This window comes from Microcaecilia unicolor, chromosome 1 (genome assembly GCF_901765095.1).
Source record: "Microcaecilia unicolor chromosome 1, aMicUni1.1, whole genome shotgun sequence".
In the NCBI taxonomy this organism is placed as follows: Eukaryota; Metazoa; Chordata; class Amphibia; order Gymnophiona; family Siphonopidae; genus Microcaecilia; species Microcaecilia unicolor.
This window is the reverse complement of record NC_044031.1, coordinates 347,249,176-347,276,494: the sequence shown is the minus strand read 5'-3', so window position 1 is coordinate 347,276,494 and position 27,319 is coordinate 347,249,176. Positions and strand designations below refer to the sequence as shown.

At 47.1% G+C, this 27,319-nt stretch overlaps 1 protein-coding gene across 1 annotated transcript in view; it reads left to right on the top strand.

Annotated features, from left to right (window-relative positions):
• Positions 1-27,319, top strand: part of ULK4 (unc-51 like kinase 4) — a gene marked incomplete in the record, with an annotated part of 1,752,451 nt that overhangs the window by 372,644 nt on the left and 1,352,488 nt on the right. Inside the window, 1 exon segment of the mRNA XM_030209369.1 lies at positions 8,874-8,957. Coding sequence (XP_030065229.1) covers positions 8,874-8,957 — 84 coding nt within the window.

Here is a 27,319-nt window from a genome sequence, read left to right as displayed (position 1 = left end):
AATTGGCTTCTTCCTCATCATTATCCACATAGCGGTTCGCAGTATCTTTTAGTCTCACAATTCCCTTTTTAGTCATTCTCCTTTCAGTTATATACCTGAAGAAATTTTTGTCACCCCTCCTTACATTTCTAGCCATTTGTTCTTCCGCTTGCGCTTTCGCCAGACGTATCTCTCTCTTGGCTTCTTTCAGTTTCATCCTGTATACCTCCTCGTGTTCCTTTTCTTTAGTTTTTGTGTATTTCTGGAACGCCAACTCTTTAGCCTTTATTTTCTCAGCCACTTGCTTGGAGAACCATATCGGTTTCCTTTTTCTCTTGCTTTTATATCTGTGGAATGATCTACCTACAGCCCTGAAAACTACTGACGAAACAACTAACTTTCACAGATCCTTGAAGACACATCTTTTCAACAAGGCCTACAAAGAGAACCCATAGCCCTACAAACCACCCAATAACCCACCCAGCTATGACAATCCACCTTCTACACTATCCTCCCTAACACCTTCCTTCTCTGATCATGTACTTAAGCTCTGTACACTACCAATTGTATCTGATATCCTGTACTGACTATGTCATAACAATACTCTGTTAGCCACATTGAGCCTGCAAATAGGTGGGAAACAAATGCAATAAATAAATAGTTTCCCAGTGGTTTCAAGCTACAGGGGATCTAGAGGATGTGATCCAGCTGTCCACCGACTTTCGGAATTCCCTTCAGTGGTTGACAATTGGCGATCCAATCTGATTTTGGGGTGCCCATTCCAAATCCCTCAGCCATAAAAAGTGCTGACGACGGATGCATCCCTCCTAGGGTGGGGAGCGCATGTAGATGGGCTTCATACTCAAGGAGCTTGGTCCCTTCAGGAAAAGCGTCTTCAGATCAATCTCCTGGAGTTGCGGGCGATCTGGAACGCCCTAAAGGCTTTCAGAGATTGGCTGTCCAATCAAATTATTCAAATTCAGACAGACAACCAGGTTGCCATGTAGTACGTCAACAAGCAGGGGGGCACTGGATCTCGCCCTCTGTGTCAGGAAGCCGTCCAGATGTGGCTGTGGGCTCGCCAATACGGCATGTTTCTCCTAGCCATTTATCTACCAGGGGTAAACAACTGTCTGGCTGACAGACTGAGCAGGATAATGCAACCTCACGAGTGGTCGTTGAAAATGACTGTAGCCCGAAAGATCTTCCGAGAGTGGAGCACCCCCTGGGTGGATCTTTTTGCCACTCAATTCAATCACAAGGTCCCTCAGTTCTGTTCCAGACTTCAGGCCCATGGCAGACTAGCGTCGGATGCCTTTCTTCTTCATTGGGGGACAGGCCTTCTGTACGTGTATCCTCCCATACCTCTGGTGGGGAAGACCTCGCTGAATCTCAAGCAAGACCGAGGGTCCATGATTCTGATAGCGCTGTTTTGGCCCCGTCAGATCTGGTTCCCTCTTCTTCTGGAGTTATCTTCCGAAGAAACATGGAGATTGGAGTGTTTTCCAACCCTCATTACTCAAAACGAGGGGGCAGTTCTACATCCCAGCCTCCAGTCTCTCGCTCTCACAGCCTGGATGTTGAGAGCTTAGAATTCGCCTCCTTGAGTCTTTCTGAGGGTGTCTCCCGAGTTTTGCTTGCTTCCAGGAAAGATTCCACTAAAAGGTGTTACTCCTTTAAATGGAAGAGGTTTGCCGTCTGGTGTGACAGCAGGGCCCTAGATCCCTTTTCTTGTCCTACACAGACCCTGCTTGAATACCTTCTACACTTATCAGAGTCTGGTCTCAAGACCAACTCAGTAAGAGTTCACCTTAGTGCGATTAGTGCTTATCATCAGTGTGTAGAAGGTCAGCCTATCTCTGGATAGCCTTTAGTTGTTTGCTTCATGAGAGGTTTGCTTTTGTCAAAACCCCCTGTCAAGCCTTCTCCAGTGTCATGGGATCTCAACGTCGTTCTCACCCAGCTGATGAAAGCTCCTTTTGAGCCACTGAATTCCTGCCATCTGAAGTACTTGACCTGGAAGGTCATTTTCTTGGTGGGTGTTACTTCAGCTCGTAGGGTCAGTGAGCTTCAGGCTCTAGTGATTCATTCCCCTTATCTTAAATTTCGGCAGGAACTTAGGGTGCGTGCGGAGGACTACTCTGTTATTCCTCCACACGCACCCTAAGTTCCTGCCGAAGGTGGTGTCGGAGTTCCATCTGAACCAGTCGATTGTCTTGCCAACATTCTTCCCCCATCCTCATACCCACCCTGCTGAACGTCAGTTGCATACATTGGACTGCAAGAGAGCACTGGCCTTCTATGTGGAGCGGACAAGCCCCTTCAGACAGTCCGCCCAAATGTTTGTTTCTTTCGATCCCAACAGCAGGGGAGTTGCTGTTGGGAAACGCACCATTTCCATTTGGCTAGCAGATTGCATTTCCTTCACTTATGCCTAGGCTGGGCTGACTCTTGAGGGTCATGTCACGGCTCATAATGTTCAAGCCATGGCAGCGTCAGTGGCCCACTTGAAGTCAGCCAGTATTGAAGAGATTTGCAAGGCTGTGACCTGGTCATCAATCCACACATTCACATCTCACTACTGCCTTCAGCAGGATACCCGATACGACAGTCGGTTTGGGCAGTAGGTGCTGCAGAATCTGTTTGGGGTTTAGAATCCAACTCCAACCCTCCTAGGCCCATTTTTATTCTGTTCCAGGCTGCACTCTCAGTTAGCTGTTTCTTGTTTCAGGTCAATCTTTGTTATGCCCTCGCCATTGCGAGGTCCAATTGACCAGTGGTTTTTGTTTTGAGTAAGCCTGGGGGCTAGGGATACCCCACATGTGAGAATATCAGCCTGCTTGTCCTCGGAGAAAGCAAAGTTTCTTACCTGAAGCAGGTATTCTCCGAGGACAGCAGGCTGGATATTCTCACAAACCCTCCCACCTCTCCTTTGGAGTTGTCTTTCGTTTTAACTATTGGATTCAACTGAGGAGTCTGACCGCGCAACGGGTGGGAAACTACGTGCGCGCATGTGCAGTACGAACGCCACGCGCAGTGGAACGCTCCAGTGGACTTTTGCAGATTTTTTACTGAAAATCCTCCAGGGGCTGACGTGACATCACCCACACTTGAGAATATCCAGCCTGCTGTCCTCGGAGAATACCTGCTTCAGGTAAGAAACTTCGCTATGTCTTTGTGCGTTTCACTGGAGAATTAATCCCATCCACATTTAAGGTGGCAATACGCAAGTCACCCGTTATCCCACTCAGTCATGGCATTTCTAACACACATAAATTCCACGTATTTTCCAGTCGAGGACGGCCTCCCAGCTGAACTGGCTCAAATTAACTAGCTTATCCTGCAAACATTGTGTACTTGACTCCCCAAGAGCACAGAAAGTATACCTCCCTCCTTGATTGAACCCCTGACCTTGGATAGTAACCACGCAGACCCCCCTCCATACAACCCCCATATACGCATCTTGCACACCTGCCACTTCCCTTAAGCTCTTCGCTTGTAGACCACCCACAGCCCCATATCAAACACACCTGCCACACACTCACACACACACATCCCTCCCTCCGCTTACCCCCCCCCCCCTTTTCTTCCTTCCCTGAACCCTAATTCCAGTCATCCAATATCACTCTCTAGCTCCCTCCCGCCCCCACCTTACCCTTGGGTAGCAAGTATTCAAGTAACAAGCAACTTGTAAACCCCTTCTCTTCTCAACAAACAGAATAGAATAATACAATACACATCAGCATGATAAACAGTACACCTAGACACATTGGACCTTGGCATTTACACTGAGGAGCGTCGAAACAACTCCGAAGCTTGAGACTTAAAACATGAAACTAAAATATTATATCAAACTGTGTCCAACTCTCTATAGAAGTTAGAATGCGCAACAGATGCAGGACAAACATTTTGCATCAATGCATCCATTGTAGCAACACCACTGGCAGAGCCCCATATTTCAGGTTGACGGTAGTTGTTCCAGGAATGCTCGCAGGCTCTCAGCAGTTGTAAAGACCAGTGTGCGGTTGTTGTGGACTACCCGTACCATCGCTGGATACTGAAAGGCAAATTTTACTCCCTTATCAAAAAGCTGGGAGCAGAAGGGCGCCAACACCCTTAAGGGAGTAGTCCTGAAACAAAAGCAGCCTGGAGCCCTTGTAATCCAGAGCACGCTTCTTTTTGTATAGTTCCATAATCTTAGCTTTGACTGCATAATTGAGAAAACGAGCAATGACAGGGCGCGGCCGGGAACCATCCTCTCTCCTGCTCCCCACACGATGCACTCACTGCACGTGCACTAGGCCCGCGTCCTTAGGTAGCCAACTGCTTCCAACAGCCATCTCTCTGTAATTTCCAGTAAGTCTGTATCTTTGATAGACTCCGGCAGGCCAATCATGCGGATGTTATTTCTTCTCCCTCTGTTTTCGTGGTCTTCAACTCTCTCTGACAATTTTCGGCACTCCGACTCAAGTGCTCCCAACCTGTGCTCCATTGATTGAACTCGGTCCTCCTGCGCGGAAATGTGGTCCTCCGCCTGCTGTGAGCGAGCCGCCTGCCCTGCCACTGAATCTTTTAACTCATCTAAAGCGGCATGCAGTTTAGCAAGTTTCTCGTCCAACAGGTTAGACATATGTCTCATTGATATATGAATGGTGTCTTCTGCCGTCGCATGCACCACTGGGGAGTCTCGTTGTGAGGCCGCCATCTTGCGCGCACTACTTACTGCCTGCTCCTTGCCCACATGCGCTGACCGAATTGGCATGCCCAACTCTCCCAGCGTGGGTTCTGCTCACCAGTAGTTCCACGGTCAATTGTATTAGCAGTAGGTCTAATTATCCATGTCTCTTCACCCCGCTGAGTGTTAAAAGTTGAGATTTTCATACAATGGGGATGGAGCCAAGCTTTCAGGCATCTGATTAAGGCGCTGCCATCATGTGACCCCCCCCCCCCCCCCCCCCCCCCCCCCCGAATACAGTTTTAAACAAAAGAACACATATTGCATCTCACATGATGGACAAAACAACAAGCTGGACAACTACATAGAAAGTTTCAGACATAAAGTAAAATCACAACTTTCCAGCAAACAAAAAAAAATTCTGTACAATCTTACCCCACCAGAAAGAGCGACCATAAGAACTCTAGAAAATAACCAACACATTATCATCAAACCTGCAGACAAAGGAGGCTCAGTGGTGATTATTGACACACAAAAATACACAGAAGAAGGGCACAGACAGCTCTCAGACAGCACATACTACAGGAAACTACATGAAGACCCCCCCCCCCCCCTCCCACAAAACAGCTGAAAGACCTTATCAAAACATTCCCCAAACAAGTACAACCGCATTTAAAGAAACTCATACCTAACCATTCTTCTGTGGGCACATTCTACATGCTACCCAAAATCCACAAACCTGGAAACCCTGGCAGACCAATCATATCTGGTATTGGCATACTCACGGAGGAAATACCTTGACTTATAGAGGGGATTCTGAAACCTTTCGTGCACAAGACAAACAGCTTCATACAAGACACCACAGATGTTCTGAAAAAATTGAACAACATCAAGCAGTTACCACTAGGTACCCTTCTGGTCACATTGGATGTAGAATCACTATACAGCAACATTCCCCATGCAGATGGCATATAGCTGCACGTGAGAAACTCCTAAAAACATCCACACTGGACCATCAGTACTCATCGGAAACTATCACAGAATTAATTAAATTTATTCTAACTCACAACTATTTCCGCTTTAACATTGATATCTATCTACAAATCATGGGCACTGTGATGGACACCAGGACAGCACCCCAAAATGCCAACCTCTTAATGGCTGAGCTGGAAGAGACATTTCTGACCAAACCCCTAAAATACTACCGGTACATCCATGACATTTTTATGATTTGGACTGAGGAGGAAGAAACTCTGAAACAATTTTACAATTCCTTCAATACTTACCATCCTAAATCAGATTCAAAATTGACTACTCCCCAGAAAAAGTCAATTTTTTTGACACCACAGTCTCAATCAGCGATGGCTATATACAAACATCCATGTACAAGAAACCCACAGACAAATGCTGCTCCCTCCACAACTCCAGCTTCCACCCTTCACATACAAAAAGATCCATTATTTACAGCCAAGCCACAAAATACCACCGTATCTGCTCTGACCCAGGGGACAGAGCTAGACACCTCAAAATCCTGACTGCATCCTTCAAACAGAAAGGCTGCAACCCCAAAATAATCTCTAAGAATATTGCCTCCTCCCTCAAAACACCCATGGAAAATCTGCTACAGTACAAGGAAAAGAAAGCCACAGACAGAATCCCACTTGTAGTGACATACAACCTAGAGCTGGAAAAATTAAGAAAAATCATAAAAGATCTACAACCTATGCTCCAGGAGGATGAATTACTGAAAGAGATATTCCCATCCCCACCAGTGCTGGCCTTCTGACAGCCACCCAACTTAAAACACAAGCTAATTAGAAGTAAGCTCCCAACACAGACTTAAAAAGAAGAGAATGGCACACATCCTTTCATTATGTCCAGCTGCAAACTATGCCAAAACATTTCACAGGACCCCCACGGTCATTCACAAAGGAAAAATATTCAACATTAAGGAATTCTTCACATGTTCATCTTCCAATGTGGTATATATCATTCAGTGTAAAACATGCAATGAAGGGTGCTACATTGGAGAAACAAGTCAGATGCTAAAGAAGAGATTTAATTTACATAGGCACCATATGAAAAATGCTAGTACCAACCATGATGTCACCTCTGTGGGTCAGCACTTTACAAAACCAGAACACTGTACCATTGATTTTATGGTAAGAATATTGAAGGGAAACTTTAAAACAATACCTTTGAAGACCTTTGAAGTCAGAATGATTAAATATTTTGACATCCACCAGACAGGACTTAATAAAGATCTGGGTTTTCTAGCCCATTATAAACCATAAAATTGTACTGCTTTGTCACCCTCTTATCTCCATGCATATCTCGCTGTCCCTCATCCACCCAGCTCTCACCTAACCCTCCCTCATCCTGTTAGACTGTCACTGAAATGCTTTGATGTTTCACTTATATATACTGTCATCTATCAACATTTGTTTATTTCCAATCTGACAAAGAAGGGCTACCTTCAAAAGCTAATCAAAAAATGTATTAATTTATGTCTAATAAAAAAGGTATCATCTTATTTTCTTTTCCATGTTTTATTTTGTTCTATTTCTACTGATTACCTTTAAAAGTAGACTAACACGCCTACCATTTCTCTCTACTCAGGAAATTAATGGAAATGTGGTCAGGAGAGTAGATGGCATGGATGGGCTGACTGGATATCATATGGTCTTTATCTGCCTACATTTTTCTCTGTTTCTATGAAATTATCCAAATCTTTTTTAATGCCTGCTTAGGTAACTGCTTTTACTAAAGAATTCCAGAGTTTAATTTACCTGTTGAATGAAGAAATATTTTCTCAGATTTTTAAAACATTTACTACTTAGGGAGGGATTCATCAAAGTGCGGTAAAAGTTTGCCTTTTACTGCACCTTGATTTCCCACAGGATTCAGCAGCCTGCGGGATCCCAGTACCATAGGTTACTGAATCCTTCCTTAGAGGAATAACGGTGCTTGTGAGCCACTTCGCAAGCAGAATTATTCCCACAGCCCAATGCTCCTGTTCCACTAGCTCAGGGTCCCTCCAGACTTCCACCCCTCCACTCAAGTACCTCCCCCTGAGTTGAAGCCTCCAACCACTCCTCCCCCACCTGAAAGATTGCATTGGTGGTCCAGGGTGGGGGTCATCCAGGGCGGTCTTCCAGGGTCCAGGGGGGGTTTCTGGGGCATCTCCTGGGTCCAGGGGTTCTTGGGCGGAAACAATGCGCAATTGCGCCTGCCCTGTCCAGCGCCGCCTTCCAAAATGGTGCCCCTAGAGGTAGTCTCGTGCTACTGCCACTAAGGGTCATATTCCATATAAGGAAGCAAAATCACGGGTAGTTTCAGCATTATTGCCGGGCTGCACATGGTAGGAAGAGAGCAGACATGCTCTAGCACATCTACTACTGCCAGGCATCAGCACAAAGGAGGATTGGAGACAGTGTGATAACGCTGCTGAAAGTACTGGTAGAGTATAGTGTTTGACATGCTGACCACCTGAGGAAGGGCAGGGGGGAAGATACTGGTCAGCTGCAGTGATTGGGATAAAACAGAGATGCGAAGTACAACATTTTCAGAAAGAAAAACAGAAAACATTTAGGCATTTCAGGTTTTACATAAGAACATAAGAGCAGCCATACTGGGTCAGACCAATGGTCCATCTAGCCCAGTATCCTGTTTTCCAAACCGTGGCCAAGCCAGGCCAAAAGTATTAGTGAATTAGCTGGGTGTATGGGCACCCACCTTTTACTAGCAACACAGTTGTGTCATCTTCCAGCTGAATCCGCCATCCCTTTGCCTTCCTCTGGCAATGTGGCTTTCTTGCCTATTGGTGTGGGGGGGGGGGGGGGGGGGGAGTTGGGAAGTTGAGATGGTAAATACCTAGGGATACACTAAACATGGAAATGGTGGGGGATAGGGAGGGAAATGGAGATGAATCTTTAAATTTTAACATTGACCTTTGCATTGGTCATTACTGATTTACATTTTTTTGTGGCTCAAAATCTTCTGTTTACTTCTACACATGATCAACTACATGAGCATATATGATATCTGAAAGTCACTTGCTATTTATGTTATGCTACATAAATACTAGGCTTATGAAAAATAAATTTTGGTGCTGATGTAACATTTTTCAACTGAGCTGTTGCAGATTAATGTGGATGTTAAAATTCTATTTCACCATAACATTAGCTTTTTTTTTTTTTTTTGCTGTTTTCTTACACAGATTAAACTGGTCAGGACTGCTGCAACATCCTTTTTGGAAAGAATTTTTCAGTAGCAATGATTTGGGGAGTGTGTCTGATTTCAGGTATGTTCAGTGAAAATGAAAAATCTCTTCAAGTAATGTAGTTTATATTTTTTCATATTTGTCAAACAAATGATTTTAGATAATTTTGCTGCTAATGCTGTAGTAGAAGTAGAACCCTAGAAGACACATCAGGAACAATCTAATGAATAAAAGGGGATAGGGACTAAATAAGCAATGTTCCTAGCTCCAGCGTAGTTTGAAAGTGAATATGTGGGAGGTGCCGAGATACAAACCAATATCAGATTTGACAGCTTGGATTTCATTAATGATCACTTAATTCTACCAAAAAGAGATGTGACCTTGGACTTTTGCATAATGGGTTAGTAATTTGGACAGAACCCTTTCATGGAGTGATCTTTGATTGAAGAGCATGGCTTTAATGCTAGCCTCAACAAGATATGAGATGAAGAAATGGAGAGCTGATGTAAAAAACTACAATGGGCATGAGCGCATGGTTAATGAAAGGTGCTAGTGGACAAACGATGCAGGAGTTAGTTTGCAAAGTAGACATCAGTGCATTAGCTATTCTATCCCGATGCAGAGAAGTTTAAAGGGAGCACAACACCATCACAATACAAGAAAATTAACACCAGGTGTGAGGCAGCATAAAATGGGTTAGGTCGCCTTCTACAGTGGAACAGAAAAGCTAATTAACCCCCCTGGGCCTTACAGACCACTGATTTCTCCTCCCCCCAAGATGACCCCAGATCATCCAATCTGACCCCTTGATTCCACCCTTTCCCCCAAATAGCCCTGGTGTCTAGTGGAACCCTCTACCCCATCGTGACCCCCAAACCAATAGCCCTGGTAGTCTTTGGGTACCTTTCCTTCCTTCCCTCCCCAGCCCTTGAAATGTATAAAAACATCCCTGGTATTCTAGTGACCTCCCCGAACCTGACCCCCTGTCCTGTCATAAAAAAATTCCTGGTGTGTAGCAGAACCCCTACCTCTAGGCCCCCCCAGATGCCCCCCCCCCCCCGGTGTACCTTGAAGAGGCAAAAGTCCACTCCTGTGTTGCCATCGTAGAAAATAGCAGTGCCTGGTCACACACTGTGCATATTAGAACACACTGACAAAGACGGTTATTTTTCTCCTATTTGGTAGTCTATCCACAGACTTCCTTTATTTGAGAGACTCTCTGTGTGTCCCAGGATGAACTACATTGGGTAATATGCTGCCATTTTCCAAGATGGTGGTATTCTGATCTCTACCAAGCGTTCTGTACTAATTATGCTCAGAGAGTTAAACCTGAGGCTGCTTATTACCAAAAAAAGAGCCTCTAATCCTTAATCTAATTATTCATTTAATATAGTTGATGACAAGATAAACAAATCACTTACAGTTGCATTGAGCTGAAAGGGATTCTGTATATATAGAGTGTGTCTGTGATTAGCCCCTCTCCCACAGAGGAGAAACTGTCAGTGGCTAGTAATATGAAATACTCAAAGAAACAGCAATAACAGCAGCAGCCACAATAGCAACCACAGCAGCAGCTGCAGCAGGTGAAAAATCACTATGGATTACTAATGCTGAGAGGAAAAAAAAACAAGCAGCAGTTTACTGCCTCAGCATGGAGACTTCAACCTGTCTACAAACAGGATCTATGACCTAGGCACAGCTCTCTAACAGGTTATCATGTCTTTTCTGTTTACCTCAGGAAAGCAATCTGAGGGAAGGAGAAATCTGCTCCTCTCAGCGTGCTCAGAGGCAGGTAGTAACAACAAAACTTTAAAAGGCACTGAGAGTAAAACACAGGTGTTCATAAAGGCTAATCACAGAGGACTACAGAAATGCAGGGGACCTGTAGCTTAATAAATATACAGACATGTAATCTGTTACACATAGCACAAGCTGCCCCATGTAATGGTGGCAGAACAGGCGTCATGGGAGAAGACATGAGCGGGCATTGCTTTTGCTTTTTCAAAGTACGCCCTGTGGAACGTTGGGGGTAGGGGTACGCTTAGACCAGGGAATTTTTTGAAATGTGGAGGTAGATAGGGGAGGTTACATTGTAGGGATGGGTGTGCCAGTAGATACCAGGGATTTTATTTAAATTGGGGCAGGGGGTTGGGTTGGGTCTGGGGGAGGGAGGGGGCCAGTGATGTTGGGGCTGATATAGTCATTTTTTTATCTTTAATTTTTTTTTATTATACTTTTAACATCCTTCATACAAAACGTTTTCCAATTATGACAATAACATGGGCAAAAGATATATGAATTACAAAACCACAAAGCAAATACATCATGCACATTTGCCTCAACTGTAGTCATCTTAACCTTTCTCATTAATACATAACCATATCGAACTGGTGAAATTTTTATTATTATTTATTTACCCCCTCCCACTCTCCCTCCAACACTTCAAACTCCTCAACACCCTAAGATTGCCCTGTGGTTCCTTCAGGACAACCTCCCCAACACCCCCCCTCCCTCTCTTATGACCTTCCCTCCCTGCCCCCATCAACACACATGTCCCCCTAAATCATATCCCCTCCTTTTCAAATGCGAGCCAGACATTGTTGAAATTTGTCCCACCCCCTCTTACATCGTAAAAGCCCTTCCCTACGATATGCTGTAAGGCGTTCCATCTGTATCAACTGCTCCAACTTACACTTCCAATCTCCTAGGACTGGGGGGTCCTTTTTCTTCCAGTGCAACGCTATAAGACACTTCGCTGCTGCTAACCCCCATTGCAACATTTTGCCCTCTCCCCATGAAGCCCTCTCATTATGCAAACCCAGTTGGCATACTGAGGGGCTGCACACTAAAGAAATCCCCAACATAGTAACTAGCGCTTTCATCACTTCAAGCCAAAAAGGTTTTATGAACATACAAGTCCACCATATATGTATAGTACCTTATAGGTATTTTCCTGCACCAACGTACACACTGAGGCCTTCTGCCTCTCCCCACAAAGTATTTTCCATTCCCTACTCGAGAACTTACATTTCAAATCCATCTCCCATGCTCCCTGAAACTAAATGTTTTGGGATCCCATCCCCTAATATATCTATATATCACAGAAATTGGCCTAGGTAATCTCCGCAAAAGGACCCACAAATTTACCAAACTTTCCAGTTTGCGGATCTTCTCGCTGCCAACCCAAAGTATACAAATAATGCTGAATTTGTAAATAGGAGAAAAAAAATCCCCTTTAGGAAGAGCATACATGGAGCGCAAAGTTTCAAAATCCACTACCCGCCCCCTCCCTCCCCCCCCCACCCACGTATAACATCTCTAAAGCAGGTCAAGCCTAGTTGTTCCCAGCGAATAAACGTAACATTCTCCCTCCCCACCCCAAAATTCGGTTACCACCGTATCGAAGCCAATGAAGACGTCCGATTTAATTGTCCCCATCTTTTCCTTATTCTTCCCCATATTCCCATTAAGTGTCGTACAAGTGGATTTTATATCCCAACCATTATTATGCCCATACCATCAGAAGTCCACAAACAAGAACTCAATAACCGATGAGGGCAATAGGATTGTTCTAACCAGATAGCCAGTTTAGATTTCCCCTTCTCCCAATCTAAAATCAACCGCATTTGGGCAGCCAAATAATACCATTCAATATTAGGTACCGCTCTCCCACCTAGTACCGGAGCCCCCCACAGGACCCTTCCTGCCAAGCGTGGCCATTTATTCCCCCCAAATAAATTGCGAAAATGACCCCTGCAGTTGCTGAAGCACTCGCTTCGGTACTGCCAAGGCGAAAAGATTGAAATAAAAAAAGCAACCTTGGCAGCATATTCATCTTCACCACTGCAATGCGCCCCCACCATGACAGCCATAGCCCCTTCCAGCGGGACAATTCTACCTGAATTTGATCTACTATCTTGCCATAATTCAAACAAAATACCCTATCCAGGTCCTTTGGGATTTGAATCCCCAAATAGCGAATGCTGTGAGGTGCCCATTTGAATGCAGAAGCAGTTTTCAATCTACTACTACTACTATTAAACATTTCTATAGTGCTACTAGACTTACGCAGCGCTGTACAAATTAACATGAAAAGACAGTCCCTGCTCAACAGAGCTTACAATCTAAATTGGACAGACGAACAGACAGCTAGGGGTGGGGAAATTGCAGTGGTAGGGGTGATAAGTGAGGGTGTTGAGTAAGAGAGACATGGTTAGGAGTCAAAAGCAGTAGCAAAGAGGTGGGCTTTAAGCCTAGAAGACAGCCAGAGACTGAGCCTGACGTACTGGCTCAGGGAGTCTATTCCAGGCACAGGGAGCAGCGAGATAGAAGGAACGGAGCCGGGAGTTAGCAGTGGGGGAGAAGGGGGACGACAGGAGACATTTACCTAGCGAACGGAGTTCACGGGGAGGAGTGTAGGGAGAGATGAGAGCGGAAAGGTACTGAGGAGCTGCGGAGTGGATGCACTTGTAGGTCAAAAGGAGAAGTTTGAACCGTATGCGGAAGCGGATAGGGAGCCAGTGAAGCGACTTGAGGAGAGGGCTAACGTGAGTATAGCGACTCTGGCGGAATATAAGACGCGCAGCAGAGTTTTGGACAGATTGAAGAGGAGATAGATGGCTGAGCGGGAGACCAGCGAGAAGCAAATTGCAGTAGTCTAGGCGAGAGGTGATAAGGGTGTGGGTAAGGGTTTTGGTAGTGTCCTCGGAGAGGAAAGGGCGAATTTTGTTAATATTATAGAGAAAGAAACAACAGGTTTTGGCAATCTGCTGAATATGAGCAGAGAAGGAGAGAGCGGAGTCAAAGATGACTCCAAGGTTGCGCGCAGACGGGACAGGGAGGATGAGTGTTATCTTCCGAAATAGAGAACGAGGGGAGAGGAGAGGCAGGTTTAGGGGGAAAGAGGAGAAGCTCGGTTTTGGTCATGTTTAGTTTCAGGTGGCGGCGAGACATCCAGGCAGCGATGTCAGACAGGCAGGCCGATACTTTGGTCTGGATTTCAGCTGAGATATCCGGTGCGGAGAGGTAGATCTACCTTCCTCCAGTTGGGATACAGATATCCCCAAAATTTCAGGTTTATCAATGTTAACCTTCAGACCCGCAAACCTCTCAAATTCCCGAAATACCTCCAACACTAAGGGCAATGTCAGACCGGGGTCTTTAATATAAAGTAACACATCAACCGTGAAAAGGGCTTTGTGCGATGCTCCTCCTTAATGCCCCGAATATCTTTATTTATTTATTTATTGCATTTGTAGCCCACATTTTCCCACCTTTTTGCGGGCTCAGAGTGGCTTACAATATGAAATAAATGATGGAAATACAATTTGTTACAAATTGGTTATGGATTACATTGTGCAGAGTTATGCGAGACAATCGAAGTGTCTTTAAGGAATGTAACAATGGAACACAAACATTGAAACATTGGAAGGAGACAATGGGAGCTTAGAGGGCAATATTAAGGCATAAAAACATATGGTATACATATTTCTGTGAGTAAAGGTATGAGTGATGTGAGATTACGGGGGATGAGAGTTCAGAAGTGGATGTATGATGCATTAATGAACAGTAAGTGTGGACTTTATGTGTTTTGGCTCTTTCCGTAAGTTTTTTCAAAAAGATGGGTCTTCAATAATCTGCGGAAGGAAGCTTGCTCGTGGATCGTTCTTAAGTTGCGCGGCAGTGTATTCCAAAACTGCGTGCTCGTGTGAGAAAAGGTTGACGCGTGTAGCGTCTTGTATTTCAAGCCCTTGCAATTGGGGAAGTGGAGGTTGAGGAAAGTTCGGGATGATCTTTTGGCGTTTCTGGGTGGTAAGTCTATTAACTCAGACATGTATACTGGGGCTTCACCGTGAATGATTTTGTGGACTAATGTGCATACTTTAAAAGTGACGCGTTCCTTGAGTGGAAGCCAGTGTAGTTTCTCTCGTAATGGTTTTGCACTTTCATATTTTGGTTTTCCGAAGATGAGTCTGGCTGCCGTATTCTGGGCTGTTTGAAGTTTCCTCAGTGTTTGCTCTTTGCAACCTGCATATAGTGAGTTGCAGTAATCCAGATGGCTGAGTACAAGGGATTGCACTAGGCTGCGAAAGACGGATCTTGGGAAGAATGGTCTTATCCTTTTCAATTTCCACATGCAGTAAAACATCTTTTTAGTTGTGTTTTTTGCGTGAGTTTCGAGTGTTAGGTGGCGATCGATAGTGACTCCAATGATTTTTAGCGTTTCTGAGATTGGAAGGTTTAGGTTTGGTGTGTTTATAGCTGTAAATTCCTTTGTGTTGTTTTGGGAGGTGAGTATCAGGCATTGAGTTTTTTCTGCATTTAATTTCGGATGAAATGCATCTGCCCATGTGTTCATGATGTGTAGGCTTTGATTGATTTCGTTGAAGATTTCGTTAATGTCTTGTTTGAAAGGGATGTATATTGTCACATCATCAGCGTACATATATATGGGTTGTGGTTATGGTTTGATAGGAGTTTTGCCAGAGGGATCATCATTAGGTTGAACATGGTTGGTGAGAGGGGTGATCCTTGTGGTACTCCACATTCAGGTGTCCATGCCTTAGACGTGCTGACGTATCACCTCAGCCAGAGGCTCTATATACAGCGCAAATAAAAGGGGTGATAGGGGACATTCCTGCCTAGTCCCCCTCCCAACTGGAAAGAATGATGCATGTCCTCCATTAATATTAAGATACGCCTTCAGGGGCGCATATAATGCCTCTGCCTAGTTCATAAACCCATGTGGTGTATCACGTCTTGCAAAAACTGCCAACTAACTTAGTCAAAAGCCTTCTCTGCGTCAATAGCCAACAGCGTCACATCCGGTGAAGAACTCTGTGCTTCCCAAATCAGATGAAGAGTACGCCTAATATTGTCACCTACCTGACGCGTTGTGATAAATCCTGATTGATCTGTATGAACCAATTGCGGCAACACCCTGGCCAATCTGTTGGCTAGCACCTTAGCCAGGATCTTCACATCAACATTCACTAGAGAAATGGGTCTATAGAATCCACACACAGTGGGATTCTTCCCCGGCTTGGGTAGGACTGTTACCCCTGCCTCAGACATAGACGGTGGTAATCCATTGCCCTCCTGAACTCCATTACCCACCCTTACCAACAAATTCCTTAACTCCCCTACAAAGCACTTGTAAAAACTTGCCGTAAACCTGTCCAACCCTGGGGCCTTACCATTCGAAAGTCTCCTTATAACCCCTTGTACCTCCCCTAGTCTGATGGACTCTCCCAACTGCTCCCGCTCTGCCTCATTAAGTGTTTTTAAAGGGATATGATCCAAATATTGAGCTATCGCCGTGACCGATTCCCTGTCTGATGCACAATATAAATCCTGATAGTATTTCAGAAAACATTTTTGAATATCGGAGTCTGTATGCTGCCAATAGCCCTTGTTATCCCTTATCTTCTGAATACTAGACTTCGCTCTCCGAGCCCAAAGATAGCGAGCTAATATTGCACTCGATTTATTAGCAAATTCAGGCGACTTACTAAGCACTAGTGGGTCTCGATCTCTCTAACCAAAAAAAATGCCTAAACGGAGAGGGAGATTAGCGGTTAGAGCTTCCCCGCTAACTCCCTCCTTACCTGGTCCTTTGGATCGTTACTTGAGACCCCAGGGAGTTACTCATGAAGGCGGAATGCTGCCAGTCGGAAACGCCGGCGAATTGGAGACTTCGGCGCTCCCTGGCCTTGAAGTCACTCTGAGCCCCGCCGAGCGCACCCCTCCTCCACAACCGCTTGGTGCCAGTTCATTCCTCGAGGATTCGACAGGGTCCACCCCGGAAGAGGGTAGGGGCCCAGAAGAACGCCGAATGGAAGCTGATATTACATCAGGGGCTGGACTGGAGGGCAGTATGCCCATGGAAACGCCGCGGATTGAGGAGAGAAGCCCTGAGGAAGGGAGTGCCACATCTGAGCAAACTGTAAGGTTTGAAATTCCTTCAGAACTCCTGGTTAAACCCCAGGAGGTTACATTAGAAGCTTTGTGGGATTTAGTTTCTAACCTTGGGCAGTTATTCCTAAAACAGTCTAACGATGTATTACCTAAATTAAAAACTTTGGAAAAAGATCTACAAAAGAAAGAAGAGCAGATAAAAGACTTGAATGATAAAGTTGTTAAAATGGATCAAAGAATTATGAAATTTGAAACAGCACAACCTACTATGATTAAAGATTTGACGAGCCTAAGGGTTAAAATGGAAATCTTTGACAATTATACTAAAAATTGTAACCTTAGATTCGTCAATTTTCCTAAACTTCAGAATGTTGCTCCTATGGAAATGTTGAAGCGCTACATGCGCGAAATACTATTAATTCCTGAACAAAATTTACCACCAATGACTATGGCTTATTATATCCCTGGGAAAGACCTAAATCAACCCGAAGCTCCATTAGATGTCTCACTTTTGTTAGAGACTTCGGATATTGATCTAGCGACTGCAGCCACATTAGTGGCAACAGTCGCATTGTTACCAGACAAGAGTTGGATTTTTCGTCTATTTTTTCGTAACAAAGATAAACCTTTTTTAGGTTTTAAAATATTATTATTTCCGGATGTCTCTAAGGAGACAAGAAGACGGAGGAAACAATTTTTGCTCCTTAAGCCGGAGATTCTGCACTTGGGGGGTACCTTCTTTTTAAGATACCCCTGCAAGTGCATAATAAGGGTTAGAGAAAAAAAATATGTATTTACAGAACCTGCTCATGTGTCGGCACTTATAGCCTCAGTAAAAGTGGAAAAGCGCTAAATATATAAAATAACTCTGCCTAGTTGAATTAGTATGTCTTCCGATATCTATTTTCCTTGTAATGTTTTTTCTCCTTTTGTTTTCCGAAATCTTGGATCCGAATTTATGGACTTGAGTATTGTTTCTTTTTGAAAACGTGAGGAATTCACCTTTTCTTTTCTTTATTATAACGATTGAGTATGTTATTGTTAAATGGATACTATCCTGAACAAGAATTTTGCTTGTAATATATTTAATAATATGAATAAATAAATAAATAAATAAAAAAAATATTAGCAAATTCAAAGTGTTGCTGCCTGTTTAGTTCTCATAAAATCTACTTCCACCATCTGAAGTTGAGCCAATTCCCCTCTCACTATTTTCAGTTCTTCCCAAATCTGTGGAGTAGGAGTCCTCTTATGTTGGTTTTCTAAGTGCAATAACCTAGTATGCAAACTGAGTGAATATTGCCCTTGTTCTCTCTTGTTTCATGCACTCCATTTTATTAAGGTCTCCCGCACCGTTGCTTTCAAAACACCATCAAATACTTCCCCATTATCGTTAAACTGGCAAACTTCACGTATAGTATAACTAACCTCTTCCCGCACCTTCTCCTCCCCCAACAATGATTCATTAATTCTCCAAAAACCCTGCGGCCCAGAATGACCTATTCCAGTGATGGCGAACCTATGGCACGCGTGCCAGAGAGGGCACGTGCGCCTGGTCCGTCCGCGCACCGTCGCTGGTCCGCCCGTCCTCCCTCCCTCCGAGCACCAGGCCGGCCTCCCTCCCCTCCCACCAAGCACCAGCCTGCCCGCCCTCCGAGCACCAGGGCCCGCCCTCCTCCGAAATTTAAAAGGCATACCTGGTCAGGGTTAAGGCGGCTTCCGCAGCAGCAGTGAAAAGTGTGTTGCTTGCTCGGCACGCCTTTGGCCTTCCCTTCTGTCTCTTAAGCTCTGGTCCCGCCCTCACTTCCTGTGTCCGCAAGGGCGGTACCAGAGCTTGAGAGACAGAAGGGAAGGCCGAAGGCGCGCCGAGCAAACAACACGCTTTTTGCTGCTGCTGCGGACGCCACCTTAACCCCGACCAGGTATGCCTTTTAAATTTCGGAGGAGGGGGGCCCTGGTGCTCGGAGGGAGGCCAGCCTGGTGCTTGGTGCTGGGTGGGAAGGAGGGAGGTCTGGTGCTTTGTGCTGGGTGGGACGGAGGGAAGCAGGCCTGGTGCTTGGTGCTGGGTGGGAGGCCTGGTGCTGGGTGGGTGGGAGGGAGGCTGGGTGCTTGGTGGGAGGGAGGCCTGATGCTGGGTGCTGGGAGGGAGGGAGGCCTGCCTGGTGCTGGGAGGGCAGGGGGAGAGGAGGGTGGCTGGAGGGGAGGGCAGGGGGTAGAGGAGGGTGGCTGGACATGGGTGGCTGGAGGGGAGAGGAGGGTTGCTGGACATGGATGGAGGGCAAGAAATGAAGAAGAAAGGAGGAAAGTAAAGAAATAAATGGAAAGGAAGCCCTGGAAACAGGCATAAGAGAAGAGCTAGAGAGCAGCAGAATCAGACAACAAAGGTAGAAAAAATCATTTTATTTTCATTTTAGTGTTTGGAATATGTCCAATTTGAGAATTTACATCTGCTGTTTTATTTTGCACTGGGTATACTGGAGCTGTAACAGCTTACAGAAATGATTTAAAATGAAAAAAAAAATCATGTTATTTTTTTCTCCTATACTAGTATAATAGTTTCAATGATGTCTGTTTATATGCGCCATGGCTGGTGTAAGGGATGTGGCTATCATAGAGGTGGAGTCATATGTGGTGACCACGCCCATAATGAGTACCGGCACCTGTTGGCACTTTGCGATAAATAATTAGATTTTGGGTTGCTGTTTGGGCACTCGGTCTCTGAAAGGTTCGCCATTACTGACCTATTCCATTAAGCTTAATCCACACTGGAGCATGATCCGAGATTTGTATATTACCAATATTATCAGCACCATGCCCCGGTGAGTCCACAACCCATCTATGTGAGTGTAAGTGTCATGTGAGTAGAAAGTGTAATTACATTGCACTCCATGTAGCAATCTCTAACAGTCTACCATTTCTAAAGCCTGTACAAACTGCAATAATGCTTTGCGATTGGGACCACTATAATGCCCACCCCAGTCGAGTGATCTAGGCGAGCATCAGGGGCCACATTGAAATCGCCTCCCTTCACCACTTGGCCCCTAACAAATACCTGAAGCTCCCCCAGCAATGTTTGAAAAAAATGATGGCTGACCCACATTCGAGGCATATAAATTAATAAGCTCCTGACCTTGCAGAAAGCCAAGCAGGGCTACAAATCTACCAGTCGAGTCATGAAACTCCTTTTGTATTTGATACCCGCAATTTTGCCTAAGTAGAAATGGTATTCGAAGCTGACAAGTCGGAGAAACTTAATGAATTTTCTGTAAACCTGGAGGATGTAATGGGGCAGTTCTACAAACTGAACAGTAGCAAATCTCCTGGACCGGATGGTATTCATCCCAGAGTACTGATAGAACTGAAAAATAAGCTTGCGGAGCTACTGTTAGAAATAGTAATTTATCCTTAAAATCGAGCGTGGTACCGGAAGATTGGAGGGTGGCCAATGTAACTCCGCTTTTTTAAAAAAGGATCCAAGGGAGATCCGGGAAATTCTCCGAGGACAAGCAGGCTGCTTGTTCTCACTGATGGGTGACGTCCACGGCAGCCCCTCCAATCGGAACACTTTACTAGCAAAGGCCTTTGCTAGTCCTCGCGCGCCGATGCGCACCGCGCATGCGCGGCCGTCTTCCCGCCCGAACCGGCTCGTGTTCGTCAGTCTTCTTTTGTCCGCGCTCGGGACAGTTGTGTTTGCGCCGTTCGCGCCCCTTAAGTTGACCCTCGCGCGTCTTTCAGCTTTTTGCTTAATAAAAAAAAAAAGGATTTTGGAGAAAGACCTTTTCGGTCTTTTTCCCCTTCCCGTATTTCCAGTTTTTTGCCCCGTTAAGTTTTTTTTTCGTTTTCGGGGTAGGCCCTTTTGAGGCCTCGGTTCGAGTTTTTTCTCTCCCTCTTTTGGTGCCTTTACTGCAATTACGAGTTTTGATTTCGCTGGCGTGATTTTTCCGCCCATGTCATCAAAGTCTCACAGCGGCTTCAAGAAGTGCACCCAGTGCGCCTGGGTAATCTCGCTCACTGATAGGCACGCGTTGTGTCTTCAGTGTCTGGGGGCTGGGCACCGCCCGCAGGCCTGTAGTCTTTGCGCCCTTTTATAGAAAAGGACTCAGGTAGCGAGATTGGCCCAGTGGAACGTGTTGTTCTCGGGCTCTTCGTCGGCAACAGCACCGGGGGTATGGAGTGCATCGTCGTCGACAGCGTCAGGACCTCCGACCTCGGCATCGACTGCATCGAGGCATCGACCCTCTGCATCGTGGTACCGGGACCTCCACTAGTGCTGATGTCGTCGGACGGTGGTGCTTCGACTGGAGTGCAGGTGAGGGCTGTCCATTCCCCTGCTGGTGGCGGTGAGCCTTCGGGTGGGTCTTCCCCTACCCTGAGGGCTCCTGCGGTACAGCCCCCCCCCGAGACCGACCTTCTTCGGCCTCGGCCCCGAGGAAGCGACGGCTGGATTCTACGTCCTCCTCGTCGGTACCGGGAAGCTCCGGTGACATGCTTCGTTTGAAAAAGTCAAAGAAGCATCGACACCGGTCTCCTTCCCGTGTTGGTAGCGAGAGCTCTGGGTCGCCGAGGGAGTCGGCACCCAGTAGGCATCGGCACCAGGAGGACCGCTCACCCTCTGTTCAGGAGGTGTCGATGCGCTCCACCTTGGACAGCCCGGAACAGACTCTGACCTCGACACCTGCATCGGCTTCCATGTCTTTCTCCACAGCCGCCCTGCACGAGAGTCTCCGGGCCGTTCTTCCAGAGATCCTGGGAGAGCTGTTGCGCCCTTCCCCTCCGGTACCGGCGGTGCTTGCGCCTCCGGTACCGTCGAGTGAGGCGCCGGCTGGCTCCTTACCCGGGGTGAGGTCTCCGACATTGGTGCCGTGTGCGGTACCGACTGCGGCCGCCTCCCAGGAAGGCTCCCCGACGACGTCGGCGGAGGGAGCTTCGCCGGTGCTGGCGAGGGAGTCTACCTCTTGACGCTCACACCGTGGCCGTGTTTCCACGGAGTCGAGCCGGGCACGGCTTCAGACACAGGTTCATGAACTTGTGTCTGATACCGATGGTGAGGCCTCGTGGGAGGAGGAGGAGGACATCAGATATTTCTCTGACGAGGAGTCTGATGGCCTTCCTTCTGATCCCACTCCCTCCCTGAAAGGCAGCTTTCTCCTCCCGAGAGTCTGTCTTTTGCGGCCTTTGTCCGGGAGATGTCTACGGCCATCCCCTTCCAGGTGGTTGTGGAGGACGAGCCCAGGGCTGAAATGTTTGAGCTCCTGGACTATCCTTCTCCACCTAAGGAAGCGTCCACAGTACCCATGCATCATGTCCTCAAAAAGACATTGCTGGCGAACTGGACCAAGCCTCTAAGTAATCCCCACATTCCCAAGAAGATCGAGTCCCAGTACCGGATCCATGGGGACCCAGAGCTGATGCTCACTCAGTTGCCTCATGACTCTGATGTTGTGGATCTGGCCCTAAAGAAGGCTAAGAGTTCTAGGGAGCATGCTTTGGCGCCCCCGGGCAAGGACTCTAGAACCTTAGACTCCTTTGGGAGGAAGGCCTACCATTCTTCTATGCTCGTGGCCAAAATCCAGTCTTACCAGCTCTACACGAGCATACACATACGGAACAATGTGCGGCAGTTGGCGGGCTTGGTGGACAAGCTCCCTCCTGAGCAAGCCAAGCCATTTCAGGAGGTGGTCAGGCAGCTGAAGGCGTGCAGAAAATTCCTGGCCAGAGGGGTATATGATACCTTTGATGTTGCGTCCAGGGCCGCTGCTCAAGGTGTGGTGATGCGCAGACTCTCATGGCTGCGTGCCTCCGACCTGGAGAATAGGATCCAGCAGCGGATTGCGGACTCGCCTTTGCCGAGCGGACAATATTTTTGGAAAGTCGAACAGGTGGTAGAGCAGCTCCACCAGCGGGATACCGCTTTCGACAAGTTCTCCCGCCGGCAGCCTTCAGCTTCTACCTCCACAGGTAGACGTTTTTATGGGGAAGGAAGACTGTTCCATACTCTTCTGGTAAGCGTAGGGTACAATCCTCCTTCTCGACAGCCTGCGGCCCAAGCTAAGCCCCAGCGCGCTCGCTCTCGTCAGCAGCGTGCACTCAGTAAGGCCCCACGGCTCCCCAGCAAAAGCAGGGGGCGAGCTTTGACTGGCTCCAGCAGAGCATAGCCGACATCAACGTGTCAGTGCCGGGTGACCTGCTGGTCGGGGGGAGGTTGAAAGTTTTTCACCAAAGGTGGCCTCTGATAACCTCCGACCGTTGGGTTCTTCAAATAGTCCGGCAAGGATACACCCTCAATTTGACCTCCAAATTGCCCACCGGGAGCTCAGTCTTACAGCTTCCAGCACAAGCAGGTACTTGCAGAGGAACTCTCCGCCCTTCTCAGCGCCAATGCGGTCGAGCCCGTGCCATCTGCGCAAGAAGGGCTGGGATTCTATTCCAGGTACTTCCTTGTGGAAAAGAAAACAAGGGGGATGCATCCCATCCTAGACCTAAGGGCCTTGAACAAATATCTGGTCAAGAAAAAGTTCAGGATGCTTTCCCTGGGCACCCTTCTTCCCATGATTCAGGAAAACGACTGGCTATGCTCTCTGGACTTGAAGGACGCCTACACGCACATCCCGATACTGCCAGCTCACAGACAGTATCTGCGATTTCAGCTGGGCACACGTCACTTCCAGTACTGTGTGCTACCCTTTGGGCTCTCCTCTGCGCCCAGAGTGTTCACGAAGTGCTTGGCTGTAGTAGCAGCGGCGCTTCACAGGCTGGGAGTGCACGTGTTCCCGTATCTCGACGATTAGCTGGTGAAGAACACATCCGAGGCAGGAGCTCTACAGTCCATGCAGATGACTATTCGCCTCCTGGAGCTACTGGGGTTTGTGATAAATTATCCAAAGTCCCATCTTCTCCCAGTACAGAGACTCGAATTCATAGGAGCTCTGCTGGATTCTCAGACGGCTCGTGCCTATCTCCCAGAGACGAGAGCCAACAACTTGTTGTCCCTCGTCTCGCGGGTGCGAGCGTCCCAGCAGATCACAGCTCGGCAGATGTTGAGATTGCTGGGCCACATGGCCTCCACAGTTCATGTGACTCCCATGGCCCGCCTTCACATGCGATCTGCTCAATGGACCCTAGCTTCCTAGTGGTTTCAGGCTGCTGGGGACCTAGAAGACGTGATCCACCTGTCCACGAGTTTTCTCAAATCCCTGTATTGGTGGACGATTTGGTCCAATTTGACTCTGGGACGCCTTTTACAAATTCCTCAGCCATAAAAAGTGCTGACTACGGATGCGTCTCTCCTGGGGTGGGGAGCTCATGTCGATGGGCTTCACACCCAGGGAAGCTGGTACCTCCAGGAACGTGATCTGCAGATCAATCTCCTGGAGTTACGAATGGTCTGGAACGCTCTGAAGGCTTTCAGAGATCGGTTGTCCCACCAAATTATCCAAATTCAGACAGACAACCAGGTTGCCATGTATTACATCAACAAGCAGGGGGGCAACGGATCTCGCCCCCTGTGTCAGGAAGCCGTCAGCGTGTGGCTCTGGGCTCGCCGTCGCGGCATGGTGCTCCAAGCCACATACCTGGCAGGCGTAAACAACAGTCTGGCCGACAGACTGAGCAGGATTATGCAACCTCACGAGTGGTCGCTCAACTCCCGAGTAGTGCGACAGATCTTCTAGGTGTGGGGCACCCCCTTGGTAGATCTCTTTGCATCTCGAGCCAACCACAAGGTCCTTCAGTTCTGTTCCAGGCTTCAGGCCGACGGCAGACTGGCATCGGATGCCTTCCTCCTGGACTGGGGGGAAGATCTGCTGTATGCTTATCCTCCCATACCTCTGGTGGGGAAGACTTTGTTGAAACTCAAGCAAGACCGAGGCACCATGATTCTGATTGCTCCCTTTTGGCCGCATCAGATCTGGTTCCCTCTTCTTCTGGAGTTGTCCTCCGAAGAACCGTGGAGATTGGAGTGTTTTCCGACCCTCATCACACAGGACGAAGGGGCGCTTCTGCATCCCAACCTCCAGTCTCTGGCTCTCACGGCCTGGATGTTGAGAGCGTAGACTTTGCCTCTTTGGGTCTGTCAGAGGGTGTCTCCCGCATCTTGCTTGCTTCCAGGAAAGATTCCACTAAGAGGAGTTACTTCTTTCTATGGAGGAGGTTTGCTGTCTGGTGTGACAGCAAGGCCCTAGATCCTCGCTCTTGTCCTACACAGACCCTGCTTGAATACCTTCTGCACTTGTCTGAGTCTGGTCTCAAGACCAACTCTGTAAGGGTTCACCTTAGCGCAATTAGTGCATACCATTACCGTGTGGAAGGTAAGCCGATCTCAGGACAGCCTTTAGTTGTTCGCTTCATGATAGGTTTGCTGTTGTGAAAGCCCCCCGTGAAACCTCCTACAGTGTCATGGGATCTCAATGTCGTTCTCACCCAGCTGATGAAACCTCCTTTTGAGCCACTGAACTCCTGCCATCTGAAGTACTTGACCTGGAAGGTCATTTTCTTGGTGGCAGTTACTTCAGCTCGTAGAGTCAGTGAGCTTCAGGCCCTGGTAGCCCAGGCCCCTTACACCAAATTTCATCATAACAGAGTAGTCCTCTGCACTCACCCTAAGTTCTTGCCAAAGGTTGTGTCGGAGTTCCATCTGAACCAGTCAATTGTCTTGCCAACATTCTTTCCCCGTCCTCATTCCTGCCCTGCTGAACGTCAGCTGCACACATTGGACTGCAAGAGAGCATTGGCCTTCTATCTGGAGCGGACACAGACCAACAGACAGTCCGCCCAATTGTTTGTTTCTTTTGATCCCAACAGGAGGGGAGTGGCTGTGGGGAAACGCACCATATCCAATTGGCTAGCAGATTGCATTTCCTTCACTTAAGCCCAGGCAGGGCTGGCTCTTGAGGGTCATGTCACGGCTCATAATGTTAGAGCTATGGCAGCGTCAGTGGCCCACTTGAAGTCAGCCACTATTGAAGAGATTTGCAAAGCTGCGACGTGGTCATCTGTCCACACATTCACATCTCATTACTGCCTGCAGCAGGATACCCGACGCGACAGTCAGTTCGGGCAGTCAGTGCTTCAGAATCTGTTCGGGGTTTAGAATCCAACTCCACCCCCCTAGGCCCATGTTTATTTTGTTCCAGGCTACACTCTCAGTTAGTTGGAAAAATTGTTAGGTCAATCTCAGTTATGTCCTCGCCGTTGCGAGGCCCCATTGACCATATTTGTTGTTTTGTGTGAGCCTGGGAGCTAGGGATACCCCATCAGTGAGAACAAGCAGCCTGCTTCCTCGGAGAAAGCAAATGCTACATACCTGTAGAAGGTATTCTTCGAGGACAGCAGGCTGATTGTTCTCACAAACCTGCCCGCCTCCCCTTTGGAGTTGTGTCTTCCCTTGTTTTGTTTTGCTACATATGGGACTGACGAACACGAGCCGGTTCGGGCGGGAAGACGGCCGTGCATGCACGGTGCGTATTGGCGCGCGAGGACTAGCAAAGGCCTTTGCTAGTAAAGTGTTCCGATTGGAGGGGCTGCCGTGGACGTCACCCATCAGTGAGAACAATCAGCCTGCTGTCCTCAGAGAATATCTTCTACAGGTATGTAGCATTCGCTTTATAGACCGGTGAGTCTGACGTCGGTGCCGGGCAAAATGGTAGAGACTATTATTAAGAACAAAATTACAGAACATACTCAAAAGCATGGATTAATGAGACAAAGTCAACATGGATTTAGTGAAGGGAAATCTTGCCTCACCAATCTACTATATTTCTTTGAAGGGGTGAACAAACATGTGGATAAAGGTCAGCCGGTTGATATTGTGTATCTGGATTTTCAGAAGGCGTTTGACAAAGAACCTCATGAAAGACTCCAGAGGAAATTGGAGAGTCATGGGAAGGAGGTAGTGTTCTATTGTGGACTAAAAAATGGTTAAAAGATACAAAACAGAGAGTAGGGTTAAATGGTCAGTATTCTCAATGGAGAAGGGTAGTTAGTGGGGTTCCCCAGGGGTCTGTGCTCAGATGGCTGGTTTTTAACATGACCTAGAGATGGGAGTAACTAGTGAGATAATTAAATTTGCTGACGACACAAAGTTATTCAAAGTCATTACATCGTGGGAGGATTGTGAAAACTTACAAGAGGACCTTACAAGACTGGGAGACTGGGTGTCTAAATGGCAGATGACTTTTAATGTGAGTAAGTGCAAAGTAATGCATGTGGGAAAGAGGAACCTGAATTATAGCTACATCATGCAAGGTTCCACGTTAGGAGTCATGGACCAAGAAAGGGATCTAGATGTCATCGTCGATGATACGTTGAAACCTTCTGCTCAGTGTGCTGCTGCAGCTAAGAAAGCAAATAGAATGTTAGGTATTATTAGGAAAGGAATGGAAAACAAAAATGAGGATGTTATAATGCCTTTTTCTCCGAGGACAAGCAGGCTGCTTGTTCTCACTGATGGGTGACGTCCACGGCAGCCCCTCCAATCGGAATCTTCACTAGCAAAGTCCTTTGCTAGCTCTCACGCGCCCGCGCGCACC